General features: G+C 34.7%; 1 protein-coding gene across 1 annotated transcript in view; it reads right to left on the reverse strand.

The window, feature by feature from the left end:
* TRDN (triadin) overlaps positions 1–19,286 on the reverse strand; it is a 379,865-nt gene that overhangs the window by 67,779 nt on the left and 292,800 nt on the right. Inside the window, exon 24 of the mRNA XM_034669079.1 lies at positions 17,494–17,532. Within this exon, the coding sequence (XP_034524970.1) occupies positions 17,494–17,532 (39 nt within the window). The remainder of the gene's footprint in view (positions 1–17,493; positions 17,533–19,286) is intronic.

Here is a 19,286-nt window from a genome sequence, read left to right on the forward strand (position 1 = left end):
TATTTTCTAAACTTCTTGAATTTTATTAAAAACAAATGAAATTATCAATGTAATATTTCCCATTTCTACTTCTATTATGCATTGACTTAAAAAATGGTCATATTCATATTCAATGAATAAAAAAGGAAGTTAAAGGAAAAAATGAGTCAAAAATATTCTAAAATATTAGACACATGAATGATAGAAATCGTAACAGTTTAAAATTACGTAAAGAATAAATAGCATGCCTACATCTATTATATACTAAGGAAATTTTTAAAGTAACATCTAATGAAAAATAATAAAATCTTGACTTAGTATAATCAGAAACTATTAATGTGTAGAGTGCTGGGACAAGCAATAGGTAAGACGTCTTAAGGGTTGAGTTTGGTTCTCTAAAACACTCATTTGCTGTGGAAACTTGACATGGCCATTTAACTTGCTTGGTTTTTCATTTACAAAAAGAAAAGAAATGGAGGAAGTTAAATTAGATGGTTTCTAAGATTTCATCCAGGTGAAGTGATATAATTATGTTAAATGTTAATTTAAATCTAAATAGTAAGTCATTTCCAAAGGAGACACAATTTATAATCAACCTGAAAAGTTGCAGCATTAATTTCTTTCAGGCTTATTGCTCTTTAATAAATCTGTTTGCTCAATTCCTAATAGATTTTCTGCTGTTGGAAGCATGTATAAGTCTAAAGGCAGAAGAACAAACCTTGTTTCTAAGACCAGTGAGTCTGTTCCAGATATAATATATCTATTTACACAGCTATTTAGTACAGAGCAGAAATTGGCTCTGCTGTAGATTTAAATCTTAATCAGAAAGAACCGTCAGATAGGCACTTTACCTTTTAAATTGACTTGAAGATTAATATGACAACTTTGTAGCATATATATTGAATAAGCAAGCCATTTGGAGGAGGCAAGAAAATATCATAAGTACTTTTCTGGGATGCTTGAACCAGTTCAGAAACCTTATTACATTTTACTAGAAGCCATTATTGCTCAGCTACATGTTTTATGAGGTTTTATAATCTTTTAATTAACAAAATTAAAATGGAAGAAGTTTAAACGTTAATATATAAAATATATTATAAAACTCTAAAAGGAATTGCTGTTTGACTTGTATATGAATTTGAGTAAACATTCCTTTCTCTTCTTTCCCCTGTGGACATGTTTACATACAGAGGCAATCTTTTTTATCAAATGTATTATATAAGGTTATTTGGTTGACAATACCATATTATCATTTATGTAACATTTACAAACATATTTTTAGAGATTTAATGTAAAATTATATGAAGATTAGCATCATATATGTAGTGGTATAAATCAGAAAAAGAAGTTATAAATAATGCTTTGAAAAGTGACCTTTAATTTTCTAAAAGCCACTTCGTAAGGAAGAATTGCCTCTCACAATTGGAACTAAATTTCTGGAAGAATTTTCAGTTTATGTGAGGATAATTGACAGAAATGCAGTCTGGTGGTAAGAAGTAAAAATATTGTTCATGGTGTCCTTTCATTCTAAAAGCAGCAATATTTGGCAGTATATTGAGATACAGTTTATATAGTTCTTTAAGGTTTACCATATTATGATCTGCGGCAATATGGCCCCCTAGATACATGAAGCCAGTGACATTCATATACAGAAATGACTTTTCCATCTTTATTGGCTTTGCATTGGGCTAAATTTTCTAGGTACCGATTATTTCGCTAAATTTCTTGAGGCTGAACTACAATAAATTTCTACAGAAACTTTTTTGTTATTCAAGAAGCTACCCTTGACCACTCTGTTCACAACCCCTCCATTATCTTTTATTTTGCCTTAAACAAGTGGTGAGGGTATCTTTGGGTCCTACTCCTTGATGTTCAAAGGGATTTATTTATTTATTTATTTATTTTTTTTTTTTAAAGATTTTATTTATTTGACAGAGATAGAGACAGCCAGCGAGAGAGGGAACACAAGCAGGGGGAGTGGGAGAGGGAGAAGCAGGCTCACAGCGGAGGAGCCTGATGTGGGGCTCGATCCCTTAACGCTGGGATCACGTCCTGAGCCGAAGGCAGACGCCCAACCGCTGTGCCACCCAGGCGCCCCTCAAAGGGATTTAAAGTGATGTTAATTAAACTGTTCCTGACAAATGCTTGGTTTGCACAATGATTAGGTGTGAGAGATGAGAGGAAGTTAACAGAGAACCAAGAGAAAGGTAGAGGAAGTTAATCAGAACCATTACTTTGAAGTCTTTTTTATTTTTTGAGAAGGAACTTAATATAACAGTGACAGCACACCATGATTATTCACTATTCAGTCATTCATTTAGTAAGCGATCACCTAGCATTTAGTAAATGTTAAGCACTTCAGTCTCTTAAGAATATTTAGCCTATAAGGCTCACCTATTAATTGAAAAACTGAATTCTCAGGGATGAATTTAATTCTGGCGACAGTCATCATAATTAGATTTGGCTGAAATGCCATGCTAGGTACCTCCCTTTAAGGGTATAGAAAGGATATCAATTCTGATATCATATATACACTTTGAACAGTTGGGAGAAAATAAAAGATATAAGGATAAATGGTTTTGCTCCACTATTGACTCACATATCACACTTTCTTAAGAAAAAACTTTTCCAAACACATTCCCTATATTGGTAAATGATACTACATTCCACCTGCAATTTCAATCAGGAGGCTGGAAATCATCCAAAATTCTTCTCCATCCTTTGCTTTCCTTATTCAGCTCTTAACAGAGCCTTGTTGATTCCATTTTCTAAATATATCTTGAGTGTACTTCCACTTGTTTATTTCCTTCTCAGTTTCTGCCTGTATTAGAAACTCAACTATATCATTTTCCTTCCCCATCATATCACTTGATGTTTTTGCCTCTTCTTGCCTCTTTTCACCATACCATGCTCATTTGTCAAGTCTCAGGTTAGCTGTTGTCTCCCTCTGGAAGCCTTTCCTGATCCCTTTCCAGGATGAGTTAGGTGCCCTTAATCTGTTCTCTCAGCATCATAGGAAAACCATCATCTCTGTACCCTGTAATTATTTGCAATACTTTGTAATTATTTACTCATTTGTCTTCCACAAATAAATTGTGAAACTCACTAGGCAGGGACAGCAATGCAACTATCATCTTTGTATTCTTAGCGCTTGTGCATTGTTTCACAGTGTCAATAATAATTGTCTTTAATGAACAAGAGACAACTCTATATAAGTGGAGGGTTACTCTATGGAGTAATGGATGCAACCAAACATACTCCCACTAATGACTCAATGAAGATGCTGCTAAAATATTTGAAAACGACTTGCAAAAAAGAGAGAGTTCTTTTAACTCTGTGGCCCTTCACTGAAACATACCATCAGGAGAAATCTTCTATTTTTTCTCTCTACAGAGGAGATTTTACAAATTTGTGTTGTAATCATCTTGCTTTGGGATATGTGAAAATAAAACATGTCAAAGTTTGTGTATGGAATTTCTCATTAATGTTGGTTATGGTTATTTCACCTATGAAAAGGAGAAAATTATACCATGTTTAGGAGTGACTATTGAGTAGTTTTATATATAATATGTATTCCCAATCATTTTCGATTGATGAGCACCATCTGGCCCAAGCATGTTTTAATTATTAAGATTTACTAAACCGTATTACCCTAAACTGCTCCATCACATCCTGCTACTTTAAATGGGTCTTAGGAAAGAAATGAGACAATAAGAAATGAGCTCCCACCATGCTGAATCCCACCAGTGAGATTCAGTTCTTATTTTAAAAGTCAAGGCATTGCTTAAAGTATGGGGTGGGGATGGAGGGTTTGTGAGAAGGAAAGCTCAGTAAAATGCCTAAACCTTGATGGGCTTGTCTAAAGTTGTCAGGCATGATCCCAAAGAAACCATTATTTTTGCCATGTCTGTTATTGGTCACATCAATCTCAGTTCCTGAGCTTGAAAATATTCTGTTCTGAAACCAGAAATGTGAGAATAAAAGAGATGGTAGTTAATATTATTTCTTTTTCTTCTTCTACACTCAAATAAATAGTACCATATTTCTTTCTTTCTCAACTTGTTTTGTGTTATTGAGAGCTAAATTTGAATAGCATATGAAAGAAAAGAAAAGACCCCTCATGTTTGTCCACAAGAGGCAACTGAAACATTTTCCCCTGGAATATGATTCAATTATTAAATATCAACCCTCCTTCAAGTGTCTCACAAGTGTGAAACACTTCGTCACAGGCTTGAGAAATATTCCCTTGTGTGAATGTTGTGTGGATCCACTAAATTGAAAGACCAAAAAGAATATTTGATCTAAGAACATAGTTTTGAAAACCGGATGATATATTGTGTGTTACAAATAGTACATAAGCATGTTAAGTCATAGGAGAGAGGAAAAAAAAGAGATTGAGAATAGGTTCAAATAATCACTAAAACTACCATATTTTACAATAGCAAAGAAGATATAAACCAAACAATACATTAACATGAGGGAACTGGGTCTTATAAATTTTGCAATATTTTGTCAGAGTAACTCACAAATTAGCTTGGAAACAGAAATCTTTCTAATGGAATTGACTTCTTAACAGGCAAGTGTCTAAGAGCCTTCTGAGTTTTTCTTTTAATTTAAAAGAGACAGACCATCATCTTCTGTGGCAAGTTACAAAGCCTTCTCTAGTGAATTGCTTTTGCCGCCCTGAAACATCTCTATTCGAGTCTCATTACCACCTTCCTCAATTAGTTTCTAGATTGGGTTGAAATTGAGAAGGAGGATTTTCAGTGACAATTTTATAAAAAGGGCAAAAAAGAGCATTTTTTGATTCCCATAAACTACAGATGGAAGAAAATCATTTTGGGCAAAGGCTGAAAGCTAAAAAATTGACTTTTGGAGGATTCTAAAGTACATACTGTTGAAGAAATCCATGAAGAAGATGACATATCTAAATAGTGGCTAATAACTCTTTGTTTACACTAATGCATAAGTACAGTTTAGCAATTTTAAATGGAACTATCTTATTCTTTTTTTTTTCTCTTAATAGAGAGAACTTACCCAGGATCCACAGAGCATGTGTCATGTCCGCTGAGAAAAACTGTACCTGTCATAGACTGATTCAGAAGCTACAAATGGGACTATGCTTGATTGATTGAATTGACTAAGAAATATTACATCCCAATCTCCAGAGGATAGAATTTTTTTAAAAATTCAAGATTGTAGTACTCAAGTCACCATTAGAAATAGAAAAGAAAAGAAAATTTTAGTATAGAAGTGGTTGATCAAAACTTAAGCATGACAAAGGTTGTATCTTTTTTCCTACAAAAATTGCTTTCATTTTGGTAAGCCATATAGCCAATGATTGTGTCTCAGAAATTGAAAGACTGTACCACATTTTAATTCGGGAAAGTTGTTGTCTCCTGTACTTTGGAGTCTAATTTAAGATAAGATACTAAATATTTATTTTGTGCCCAGAACCATGCAAAACATTTTAAATGAAATATTTTAACATTTATAGTAAACCTCATAAGGTCAATTTGTCCATTTAACAAATTAGGAAACAGGTTTCCAGATCCATTTGACTATATAACTAAAGCTCTTACTCATTTGTTCATTCAAAAGCATTCACTGAGCTCTTATTATGTGCCAGGAACTGTTTGAGGAAGAGGAAATACAGGGAACAAACCAGCAATAAACCAGCCCTAAGGGCATAGAGTGTACTGCCCTGCTTTATTATTAGTATCATCTAGAATTGTTATCTAAGCATGACTTTAAGCTTATAATTCAAAATAGGAGTCCCATCACTTCAAATGTTGTTTTTTGTTGTTGTTGTTGTTGTTGTTCTTCCACCTACCTCCCTCTCCTGTTCCCCTCTATCATCTCTATTATTCTGAGAATAGGATGGTAACAGTATATTCGAGCTTCTACATTTGGCAGTAAACTGTATCAAGGATATGTTGGCAAGAGGAAGGTACAATACATTTTAGGTTACCTAGAAGTCAAAGAGGACAATTTGAGACATTGGAAGTCTTTTGTTCACTGCCTTAGAAATCAAGTTGAGTGTGTGAATGAGGTCATTGATACATTGAAAGAAGCCAGGTTCTTCTATGAATTTTGTAACCCGGGGAAATATTTGATCTTTACATTAGCTTCCTTGCCCCTAACTTGGGCAAAATAATGGAACCTAAGTTACAAGATCATCATGAGATCAAATTATGTTATGTATGTATGTGAATAAATTAATTAATGGCTGCACCAATATTATTTTTTCATTTTCCAAGATTTGAATTAGAAGGCATTTAATAAATGTCCTGGAACTAACATAGTAAAAATCATTACCATTTTCTTGATTTATTGTTTCTTTTCAGTAATAAACCCTCTCAGCATATTATAATGACACATAACTGTTGACTACACAAAAAACATTAGTCTATGATAGAAATGGTGCTTGACTTGCTGTCGTATAGATTTACATGAGTCTGTAGGGATACTTATGAAGTATTTATCACCACTGTCACTTGCTGGTAACTACTCAATTTTCCATATTAACATAATTTTAATACAATTTTTATCCTGTAAGAGAATGAGCACCCTTGCCCCCCAAAATTACATTAGAATTTTCTGTCTTCGAAATTTTGAGATAGCAATGTCTGGTTATAAATAAATTATACATGTTAGCATATCTTTATTGTCCTAATTGTGACACAACTGAACATTGTTTCCAGTCTTTCTCATTTTGTTTTTCTTTTCTTTTTTTTTAATACATGTTGTCACTCATTTTTTAAAAATTCTATTATCTTTGCTCTACTGCTTCTCAAATCTTTTAAGTAAGTGTAAGACATAATTTCTCAGAGTGCGTTCAGCTGAACACCGCTATTATATTACAGAAAAGATATCATGGTTGAATAAATTTGAAAAGCATGGGCAAAAAAAGGCTCAGCTGGTTTCCTTACTATCAGAATTCCCTAATGTGTTCATATATATGATAAACTCTAAGAGCTTTTTCCGGACTTACTTAACCTCAAAATTCTTTCATGTACCAATAATTATAACTAGTCTTCTCTGCAAAACATTGAGAACACAAGTGCAAGAAATAGCTTACTTACACTGCAGGACATCCTTCCACCCTTTATGGTTACAAAGAAAAACTTCACAACAATAACGTTATTGAATTATACTCTTAGCTGAAGTGTATAAAATTATATGGTTTTTAAGGAAGAAGGACTTAGTTCAAGGTTTTAAAATTAAACGTGGTACTACATGAACCACTGTGGTAATATTACACAAGTAAACAAGTAACAAATGAGATCTATATTGGAAAGGAAATGTTTTGATCTCCATGGTAGATAATTAAACAAAATGAGATACTTTTAGGTGTTATATACACAAATTCTTACCTCTCAAGTCTTCAACAATTGAATGAGTGTATGCCTAAGTTTTTAGCATTTATTCCGTGCATTATTGAGTTTTACTGACACTGTAACCCTGTAAAGTTCTAAAGATGGTTACTGCTATGTCTCTGATAGATTAGGAACCATTTAGAACAACAGTTTCCCTGATGTCACATCTTCCTCTCTTTTTACTTTACCATGCTGCTCTCCTAAGTAATACATACTTTTCCCTTTTACAGACAAGTTTTTAAAATAATAACCTATAATTTATCCAAAGTATGCAATGTATATTTTCTGGCCCCAATTACTGGCCTCCAACTAAATGCCTCAAACTACAGTAATTTGGTTTTCCTCTTACTTTTCCACCAAAACTGCCTGTAAGATCATCAGTGACTTTATATCGTACATTCTAATGAATGTTTTTCAGTCTTTATCTTACTGTAAATTTCTGTTACATTTGACACTTTGACAGCTTCCTCCTTCTAAAAATTCTTTCCCCCTCAGTTTCTGAGACAATAACTTGAGCTTCTAACAGAATTCCTTCCTTCCTTTTTTTTTTTTTTTTAACTCCTTCGAGGTCTTCTCTATTGACTCAACTCCTTACAATATTAGTGTTCTTGGTTTGTTTCCTTGGTCCTTGGTCTTTCTTCCTCACTTTCCTTGGTAGATGATAATTCTCATTGTTCAGCCAGCACAACTTTGCCAGGACTTTCCATATCCACTACCATATTTTCTCCCCAGGTACCTGATAATCATACCAACTGCGTATCCCACAGGTACCTCTAATTCAACATTTCTTTCCCCCAAAGCTACCCCGACGAGATTATAAACTCTAGGAGGACAGAACTTGACTATGTTTACCAGTACAACACAACACAACCTGTGTTTATGTTTGTGCTTTACCATATTGCCTGGCATATAGTAACTGCTCAACAAAAATTTTGTATAAGAAATATGGTCAAAAATTTACATATTATATATAGTTTCCTTTTTTCAAAATCTGCCACTTCTTTTGGAAATTCCAACCACAGTAAATGACATTACTGTCCACTTACTATTCCAAGATAGAAACCTGGGAGTTATCCTGAATTTTTCTCATCCCCCACCCTAAATAATGGCAATTTTACTTTAAATACTTCTATAATAGCTCTCCTCTTCTCCTTCCTACTAATGCTCTATCATGATCTTTTTAATAACTTTAGAGGTGTCAGTGCAAGATCTCATCACCTAGAAAACTGATTTCCTGAAACTATTGGCATCCTCTTTATCTTTAATTTCTGTGATTATTCAGAATCAGTTATTTGAAATTCTGCTTTAAGCTCTACCTCATTTTGCTTAAAGACTTCTAATTGTTCCCAATTTTCTTTAGGAAAAAGGACACAACCCTTACTAGGGCAGCACAGTTTTCTGCTGCTGTTCCTCTTAAGCTTTACCTACTCCTGTTCTCCACTCACACTTTGTCCTGAAGTGAAGGTGAAATCTTTGTAGTTCTCAGTGCTCCTGACTGTTTTCCATCTAGTTGAGGCTTATGTGAATCTGTCTGTTTGGGATGCCCTGTCCAGGCTTTCTTCACCTGGCTTATCTTTACCCACCTTCTGAGACTATTCATATATCCTCTCCTTTAGGAATATTTCCCTGAACCAATAGGCTGGAGAAATGCAACTTTCCATTGTATTCAGAAAGCACACTCTGCACAACTTTTTCCTGCTTGTTTGTTTGATTTTATTTATTTATTTTTGATACTATTAGCTCTTTATTTAATGACCTCTGCCTTGATATGAAATATTTCTAGAGAATTTATGTTATTCATCTTTATATCCTCAAAATCTAGCACATTTTCAAATACATGATAGAAATTCAATAAGTATTTATTGAACTAAACTGAGACTTTGATCATACCATAACTTAGTTTAGATAATTAAATTGAGATTTTATTATTTCTGCAAGTTATAGGAGCCCTGCATATGTTTTATGGTTAACTTGAAGATGTATATACTATTTAAGTGGTATGTGGGGTAGTTGGGAGGAGAAAGAGATGGAGAAAGAAAAGAGAGAGAAATACATTTTCTCTTCTGAAAAGATCCAGTTAATAAGGTATATATGTATGTATATACACTTTCATAGGACCACTATAGTAATTTTTAGATAGTTATTGCTATACATTTAGTTTATATGATGACAGACATAAATTGAATAGAGTAACCAATTAGAAGCAAGTTCTTTGAGTGTTATGAGCCAAAGATACTTTGATGACTGATAGGGATGAAGACATACTGCTTTTCTTTGGCTAAATCATTCACCTATTGTGTCAATCTTAGCCAGTTGGTAAAATATACAGACAGCTTATTCTTGACATATATTCTGCTAACAAAATACAGCTTTATTTATTCCTTTTAAGCTCAAATGAATGCATAGATATGTCCAGTTTATCTTATGTGCTTATGCTATGTCAGAAGAAAGAAACAGCTGTTTCCTCAATCATTTCTTGGATGACCAAAGCCCAGAAATCACACATCAAGTGAGACAGGAGATGGTCAATGTCAACCAGTGCTCAGTAAGTGTGAGGACCTCACTGCCAGTCAGATAGCAACCATCCAAAAATATAACTCCATTCCAAAATAGCCAATTTTTTGGTATGAGAGAAGCTTAATGTTTTTCTTCCCTGGAGACAATGGCAGCAATAGCTGTCTATGAAGCCTGTAATAGTACATCTCAAATTTTAATGTACATACTAGTGATTTTGTTAAAATCCAAATTCTTACTCAGCAGTTATTGATAAGACCCAAGAGTATATATTTCCAGCAAGCAAGCAGGTGATGCTGCTGTTGTTTTGAGGCCCACACTTGCAATAGCAAGGGCATAGATGATAAACTCGTATTTTTCTGTTTTCATAGATTCAAAAGTACTTTCACATATATTATATCACACAAGTCTCACAATAAGTCTGTTAGGTTGGCATGAGGTGCGTTGGTGGTGGTAACTCTATTTTAAAGGTGAAGAAAAAGAGATTCAGCACTTAAGAGATTTATTGTCAATCATGCCACATCTATTGTCTTAGAGCTCCTCTTTCTAGACCATCCTTCCACCATTAGTCTTTTACGTTTAAAAAACTGCCTCTACATGTCCTATATCACAAACCAAGACATATGTCAAAAATATATTTTTAAAAATATGAACCAATGCCTTTCTTTCCCTAAAGATGATTTTGTCAACATGTGGTGGCTATGGTGGCTTTTGAATGATTTCCTGTTTCAGAAATTAGAGAAGACTAAACAGTTCCCAGGAGATAAGATAGGAGCTTAGATACAAAGTTAGAAGAAACCCCTTCAATAATTATGGATACCAGACCATATGGTAGAGGAAAATGTATGTAAACAGACCAAGCTGGGGAACTCATGGTATGTGTTTATAGACAGAGAATGTTGGCGGGTGGGAAAGTAAGCTGCCAAGATTGGAGGCAAGGTTTATAGGTAAGATGTTTTTAACCTGGACCTGAAGTGAAGGAAAAATATTCAAAGACAATTTTGAATAAACAAAATTCTGCAGATCTGGTAATCTTAAAATGTCTGTGTGGGTGCAGGTGGAGCAGTGGTAGGGTGGATTAGACAAAAGGAGGAAATATGGTGAGGGCAGTAAAATGCAGTGGCAGAGAATCTAGCTCTGTTCCCTGAAGATACTCATTTAGAAAAGATAACTAGCACAGGTGTGTGTTGTTGGATCTGTCCTGAAGAGGAGATGGAAATAAGAGGATTAAGTCATGGTTTGTTAATCTATTCAGGCAAGAGATGATGAGAGCTAAAACTATGGTCTTACCAGGAAAGAAAACAAAGGGGGGAGCACACATATGGGAGATACATAACTTGATACCTAATTGGACACGGGGTTCTGAAAGAGAAGCTGCAAATGACTCAGAAGTTTAAGTCAATGTAACTGAATGGTGACACATGAGTTCCATTTCTTGAGATAAGGAACAACAACAGTAACAACAAAAAGACAATGGAGAAGCTGTTGAGTTCAATCTTAAACAAAGTGACATGTAGGCAGAATAACCCAGTGGAAATGTTTGTTAGACAGTTAGAAATTCAGCTATAGGACTCTGAAGAGTTTGTTTATGAATATTAATATTCTTGATAAGTAAGAAAAATAATTTATTGCTTATTACTTATGCAAGCCTTTTTTGTTTTTAATTATATTGCTACTTATAATTAATATCCACTGCTTCCCTAAAAGAACACTTAGCTATTCTCCAATTACCTAATGAAATGCATGTCCCATTTGCCTTCATTTTCTTTGGCAGGTAAAAAACAAAGGAATTTCTTGGCTAATAATATGCAATGTCAAAAATAAATCATTATAAATATTGCTCCAGTATTTAAAAATGTAGTCATTTTTTTGTTGTTGTTTTATTTTTAATAGTGTGGGTCAAATGGTTTAGTTTTTCCAAAGAAAGTTTTTTTGTTTTGTTTTTGGGGGTTTTGGGGTACAAGAGACAGTAAAAATGGTCAAATATTGTGTAGGAGTCACTATAATATGAAGCAAGAAAACCATCCCCTGGTTTGGGCAACAAACATATTAATGGTCACCTTCACAGAGAGCTTTTAGGGAAAAGATCATTCTGTAGGAGTGTCCTCCTTCATGTATGCTCAACTTTAATTTCATCTCCCCTTTCATTTTTCCCTTAAAGCTCAGGGGCATTTTGTTCTTCCTCATAATTAAGCTAATTCCTTCCACCTGTAATATCCCAACATCTCTCAAATCCGGGACAGTTCTCTCCTAATCAGTATCTCCCTCTGGATTTCTTGCTCCTCCTCTCCCTGGAATATTCCGCCTGATTATCACCAACATGAGAACGAAAACATGCTTCATCAATTGTACCTGCTGAAATAAAATATTTTGCCTCCTTTAACAACAAAATCTTGGAAAAAGTAGTTTGTGCTCTGCCTCTGCTTACTGATAAGTCCCTTTGTTAATTCCTATAAACTGTTTCTACCTCCACCAGTCTACTGAAAATGCTCCCCCAAAGGTCATAACATGACAGGTTTTTGTCAAATATAATGGGTTTTTCTCAGTCATCATGTCTCATGACCTTTCTGAGATGTCATACTGCTGACTTTTCCATGTGTTCTTGAAGGGGTCCTGCTTTGGGATGCTGAGACACTGTATTTCCCGGTCTTCCAGGTAACCCAATTTTACTTTTCCAAGAAACTGTCCTTCATTCCCTCCATTCCCCTCTCCGTATATTTTCTGGAACAACTCCTTTTCTCCTTTGCCTCTGAACTCTAAACTTCTAAACTTATGTCTATCAAACCCAGTCTGAGGATCCCAAGTGAATGCTCCCAATTTCCAAGGATTGCTAGGATATCTCTGTGTGGATGTCCCACCAGCATCCACCCACCTGCGCTGCCTTTGCAACCTCTATGTTTGATCACCTTCTTATCCTTCCATGCTTGAGACCTTGGAGTCTGGTATAGCTACAGTCATCAATGCCTGTTCTTTTCCTGTGAAACAGCTTGACAGTTACAAAAGCAGCAATAGCGCAGTACAGACAGTATTACTGCTCTTAAAGTGTTTGATTTCATGTAACTGAAAGAATATACAACAAGATGCTATTAGTATTTTCAGTGGGTTGCTAGGTTCCATGCTTTTTAAAAACTTAATTCCTAATAATTTCACACTGTAGTCATGGCTATAAATAATCTTCAAAATAAACAAAATTCACTTCCTCGTTGCTTCTTCTCTGTACCAATTTCTCCCATCTTTACTTACGATTTACTTTTATTTTTACTTTTACTTATTTTCTCCCATCTTTAATACTTAGATCACTGCAAAACACTCTTGAGTCAACTCTCTGATAGAAAATTCTTTCTATAGGATTTCACCCCACACACCATTATATGCCTTATGATATTACTTTCTTCTGATTCACATTCTAAGAATCCAAACTTTTCACTTTAGCCTCCTAATGCCCCCCTCTGGATATCCAGAACCACTCTCCTTTGGCTACATACCATGGCTGCAGTGTTGCCATCTTCTGCTCCTCATTCGGTGCCTAGCATCTGCTTTGGTCCTTGGTCCTCTCTTCGCAGCCCCCTGCTGACAGCACACTCATCTTGCCCCTAAGCTAACTCCTAGGCAGAACTGCCATTTACTGAAGCTGAACCAAATGGCAAGCATCAAATTGATTTCCTTTAACAACTCTGCTGGCTTGTTCTGGTGATCTTCATTTGATAGATAAAGAAATTGATGCTCAGAAATGTAAAGTAATTTAAGGAAAGTCACACCCCTAGCAAATGGCAAAGAGTCAAATTCATGTCTTTCTACTATAAAGCTAGCACTGCTTCCACCATGCTGCATAATCATCCCTCTGTCTCAGCTGCTCTTGCATATTCCTAAAATCCTAGCTGAAATCCATCATCTCCCTGAGGTTTTCCCTGATTGATAAGACCACAGGGTGGCTCCTCCCTCGAGACTTCTAGAGCACTCATCACTAACATAATTGTAGCCATCGTTTGATAGCTCATGTCTATGTCCTTATTTTTACTCTCTTGGGACGGAAACAATATCTTATCACTTGTTTGTAAGCTTTGCATCACCAAGCACAATCCTGAACATATGGCAGTGATATTTAGCATAATATATGTTTTCAATAAATTGTTGATTGATTATATAACATATGCCATTAATGCTGATTTCTCTTTCCTTTTAGGAAGTTAAAAATAAATATAACATAAAAACAGACATAAATATTTAATGCAAACTAATAATAGGAAATTTTTAGTGCATATTACTTTTCCCATTACATACCAACAGTAAAATAAAGCATCAAATACAGTGTTATGCTTACAAGAAAGAGTAATGTCATGTACCTTTTATTTGATCAGCAATCTTTCACTGACACCAGTAAGAGTGCTAACAACAACAGNATTGTACCTGCTGAAATAAAATATTTTGCCTCCTTTAACAACAAAATCTTGGAAAAAGTAGTTTGTGCTCTGCCTCTGCTTACTGATAAGTCCCTTTGTTAATTCCTATAAACTGTTTCTACCTCCACCAGTCTACTGAAAATGCTCCCCCAAAGGTCATAACATGACAGGTTTTTGTCAAATATAATGGGTTTTTCTCAGTCATCATGTCTCATGACCTTTCTGAGATGTCATACTGCTGACTTTTCCATGTGTTCTTGAAGGGGTCCTGCTTTGGGATGCTGAGACACTGTATTTCCCGGTCTTCCAGGTAACCCAATTTTACTTTTCCAAGAAACTGTCCTTCATTCCCTCCATTCCCCTCTCCGTATATTTTCTGGAACAACTCCTTTTCTCCTTTGCCTCTGAACTCTAAACTTCTAAACTTATGTCTATCAAACCCAGTCTGAGGATCCCAAGTGAATGCTCCCAATTTCCAAGGATTGCTAGGATATCTCTGTGTGGATGTCCCACCAGCATCCACCCACCTGCGCTGCCTTTGCAACCTCTATGTTTGATCACCTTCTTATCCTTCCATGCTTGAGACCTTGGAGTCTGGTATAGCTACAGTCATCAATGCCTGTTCTTTTCCTGTGAAACAGCTTGACAGTTACAAAAGCAGCAATAGCGCAGTACAGACAGTATTACTGCTCTTAAAGTGTTTGATTTCATGTAACTGAAAGAATATACAACAAGATGCTATTAGTATTTTCAGTGGGTTGCTAGGTTCCATGCTTTTTAAAAACTTAATTCCTAATAATTTCACACTGTAGTCATGGCTATAAATAATCTTCAAAATAAACAAAATTCACTTCCTCGTTGCTTCTTCTCTGTACCAATTTCTCCCATCTTTACTTACGATTTACTTTTATTTTTACTTTTACTTATTTTCTCCCATCTTTAATACTTAGATCACTGCAAAACACTCTTGAGTCAACTCTCTGATAGAAAATTCTTTCTATAGGATTTCACCCCACACACCATTATATGCCTTATGATATTACTTTCTTCTGATTCACATTCTAAGAATCCGAACTTTTCACTTTGGCCTCCTAATGCCCCCCTCTGGATATCCAGAACCACTCTCCTTTGGCTACATACCATGGCTGCAGTGTTGCCATCTGCTCCTCATTCGGTGCCTAGCACCTGCTTTGGTCCTTGGTCCTCTCTTCGCAGCCCCCTGCTGACAGCACACTCATCTTGCCCCTAAGCTAACTCCTAGGCAGAGCTGCCATTTACTGAAGCTGAACCAAATGGCAAGCATCAAATTGATTTCCTTTAACAACTCTGCTGGCTTGTTCTGGTGATCTTCATTTGATAGATAAAGAAATTGATGCTCAGAAATGTAAAGTAATTTAAGGAAAGTCACACCCCTAGCAAATGGCAAAGAGTCAAATTCATGTCTTTCTACTATAAAGCTAGCACTGCTTCCACCATGCTGCATAATCATCCCTCTGTCTCAGCTGCTCTTGCATATTCCTAAAATCCTAGCTGAAATCCATCATCTCCCTGAGGTTTTCCCTGATTGATAAGACCACAGGGTGGCTCCTCCCTCGAGACTTCTAGAGCACTCATCACTAACATAATTGTAGCCATCGTTTGATAGCTCATGTCTATGTCCTTATTTTTACTCTCTTGGGACGGAAACAATATCTTATCACTTGTTTGTAAGCTTTGCATCACCAAGCACAATCCTGAACATATGGCAGTGATATTTAGCATAATATATGTTTTCAATAAATTGTTGATTGATTATATAACATATGCCATTAATGCTGATTTCTCTTTCCTTTTAGGAAGTTAAAAATAAATATAACATAAAAACAGACATAAATATTTAATGCAAACTAATAATAGGAAATTTTTAGTGCATATTACTTTTCCCATTACATACCAACAGTAAAATAAAGCATCAAATACAGTGTTATGCTTACAAGAAAGAGTAATGTCATGTACCTTTTATTTGATCAGCAATCTTTCACTGACACCAGTAAGAGTGCTAACAACAACAGAGCAATTTTTATATGTAGTTTCCCATTTTCTGTCAATATATCTAAAGCTCAGTTACAAGTTTTGATGCTAAGACTCAATATATCATATCTCTATTATGCATTTTTCTTACTGTGTAAAATTGGTCACTTTTTCCCATTTATCTTCCAGAGAATGCAGGCTTTCGGATTTTATAAAGTCACTCAAAACGGCTATGTTTTTTCACTAAAAAAACAATGAATTCCTTTTGCTATGTTAACAGTACTTTCAAAAGGAGTGACAATAATTCAAGTTATTATTTAATATATACATAGAAAGGTAAAACAAGTATTACTTACATATAGGTTAAGCTTGGTAAAAATGAGCATATACAAATATTTTAAGACCAATGATATGTATGTGTATACACAAGACTTTCATTGTATGGGGAGATAGAGGTATAAATTTCTTTTGCATATGTAGATATGGACATATAAATATCTTCATATAGATAGAAAATATTTGGGATAGGGTTACCCCTGGGAAGATTGTCATTACTAATTAGAATTTTTAGTTGTATTTTTCTGTACTGTATTCTATGATGTTTCTTCTCCTGTTAACACCTGTCTTAAGACTGCCCAGCTAATCTCTTGTCTTCCTCCTTCACAGAACCTGTTTTCAGAAATTCTATTGTCAGAGTATTCCAATTTTCAAATCAATGACCAAGAAAGCAATGGATTACCATTCCAAAGAATATTTAGTTAGTGGGAAAGAAAGTGGTTGGATCTTTAGGTTGACTCATATGAAACCACTGCTTTTGAGGTAAAAAAAAAAAATGGTTGAATATAGGTGATTTCATAAGGTTCAGTGGATATAAGAATAAGTTTCAGGCATTTGTCATGATCTGGCTGAAGCCAGATTGTCCCCTTAGCACTTTGTAAACAGTGCTCAATTGCCCATTAGATAAATAAGGACCAGCATATGCTAATAGTGCCAGTGCTTTGATGACCTTATCCAGAAAACATAAAATCTATTTTAACCTTAACATAACTTTGAGTTTATTGCTTATTACATTTTAAATATATGGGATGGGTGCATCCATATCTTTTCAATGTTTTGAGCATCTCAAAGCCCTACCCATCCCTGATTATAATACTAGCCTTGTTCATAACAAACAGAACAATTTATGTGTAAATCTTAAAAAGCGTCCTTACCTGCTTTGGGCATCTTTTCATCTTTTTTAATTTCAGATTCTGGAGTAAAACATATACATACACACATACAAACAAAGGGAAAAAAATCAGCATTTGAAAAAAACCCATATGAATCAGTTTTAATAGATTTTTCTCATCTGTTCTCAACTTCAATTATAGTTACATACTTTTATCAATATGCAATGAAATGTGTGTTCTTAGTAAATTATAAAGTAACTTAAGCAAAAGACTGATTTTAAAATCCAGTTTACTAAAAAGTTTCATACTAAACATACTAAGTAATTTGGCATCTTGTCTTTAATAAGTGCCCATTTCTTATGATTAAGAAGTTCTCTAAGTAATACAAATAAAAAATTAATAAAAAACCGCTTGGGGGAAAGTGTGGTAATTTTTCCTAATTTAACCAATTCAAGCCATTTATTATTTCTGACTACATACGCTCAATTCCTGGAGCGCCACCTGGTGGTTAATTTAATAATTTCAAATTGGTATAATTCCTGTTTTTATGAGTGTTATCTGTTTTATAAGATAAATTAAATAGACTTAAGCTTAGTATAAAATATAAAACTTTGTCAGAATTAAGTATTTTGATTTCTTATTGTCCTAGGAAATGGCTTTTGTCTAGAAACTGCATTCCAACTTACTAGCAGTATAGGATAAATACATAGTTTTATAAACTATCCAAGTAATATTCATGATATCATCCCAACCAAGGTAATAGTTGACTATATTTTCATGTTTCCCAGTTTTTACTCTTGTTTAAACAATTTTGTCTAGGCCTTATAGTTCTCCTTTCTTGGCATAAAGTCTTGTTTTGATTAAGGTAAGTGTTCCAATGTGTTAACAAGTTTTCCTTCCAACAGCAGAAAAACTGATCTCGTGGTTGGGATACCTTTTAAGTACAGTCTGTGCTAACGGAGATAGTGCTACCTGGCTTTATTTGAGTTCCAGCCTAGTAGAGTTTCATTTTCTGGAATTACAAAAACAAAAAACAAAACCTCATTTGTTTAACAGCAGAATTTTATATAGTGAGAGTTACATAGCCATTCACACCCTACTTCCTATAATACTTGAATGCATATCCTGTAAAAAGTGATATCACTGTTATTATTGCACTTCAACACTCCCTAGCACATATTCCTCTCTTTTTAGTTAACACATTTGCTGAACTGCGTAGGGCACACACTATTTTAATACTTTCCATGTGCCTTAATGTTATATAATTTTGTTTCATAATTTTTTACTTAATTTTTATTTATTGTCTGTATCCCTTTTTAGATTTTAATTTCCATAAGAGCAATAACTGTGTCTTGTTCGCTACCCAAATATCAGCATTTGTTCACATATTTGACGCGTGGTATATGATCAATAAATATTGTGGGATGAATGAGTAAATGAACAAAATGGTGACTATAGAAAGACCACATGCTCCGTCTGGTGCATCTGTAGTCCTAGAAGAAATTGATTCATCTCATGCTTCCAGAGCTAGAAACAAAATTTCAGTGTCCTATCTACTTGAAAGAGTTTTGCTTCCCACTCTACACATGGCTCTCTCCCCTTCAGTCACACTGTCATTGTAATCTTGAAATGGAATTATCTTAGTCTTAATGTTTGTCAAGAGATCTTCTGAAAAAAAAGATAAAAGTTGTTGAGAATATTTTTATGAGTACAGTACAATCAGAACCAACCTTCATCATGTACATAAAATTTTACAGGCACTCTTATGAACATGTGTTATCCAACACGCATGTGCCTGTGGACCCTCACACTATGATGGAACTATCAACTTTTGG

Source organism: Ailuropoda melanoleuca, chromosome 10 (assembly GCF_002007445.2).
Source record: "Ailuropoda melanoleuca isolate Jingjing chromosome 10, ASM200744v2, whole genome shotgun sequence".
In the NCBI taxonomy this organism is placed as follows: domain Eukaryota; kingdom Metazoa; phylum Chordata; class Mammalia; order Carnivora; family Ursidae; genus Ailuropoda; species Ailuropoda melanoleuca.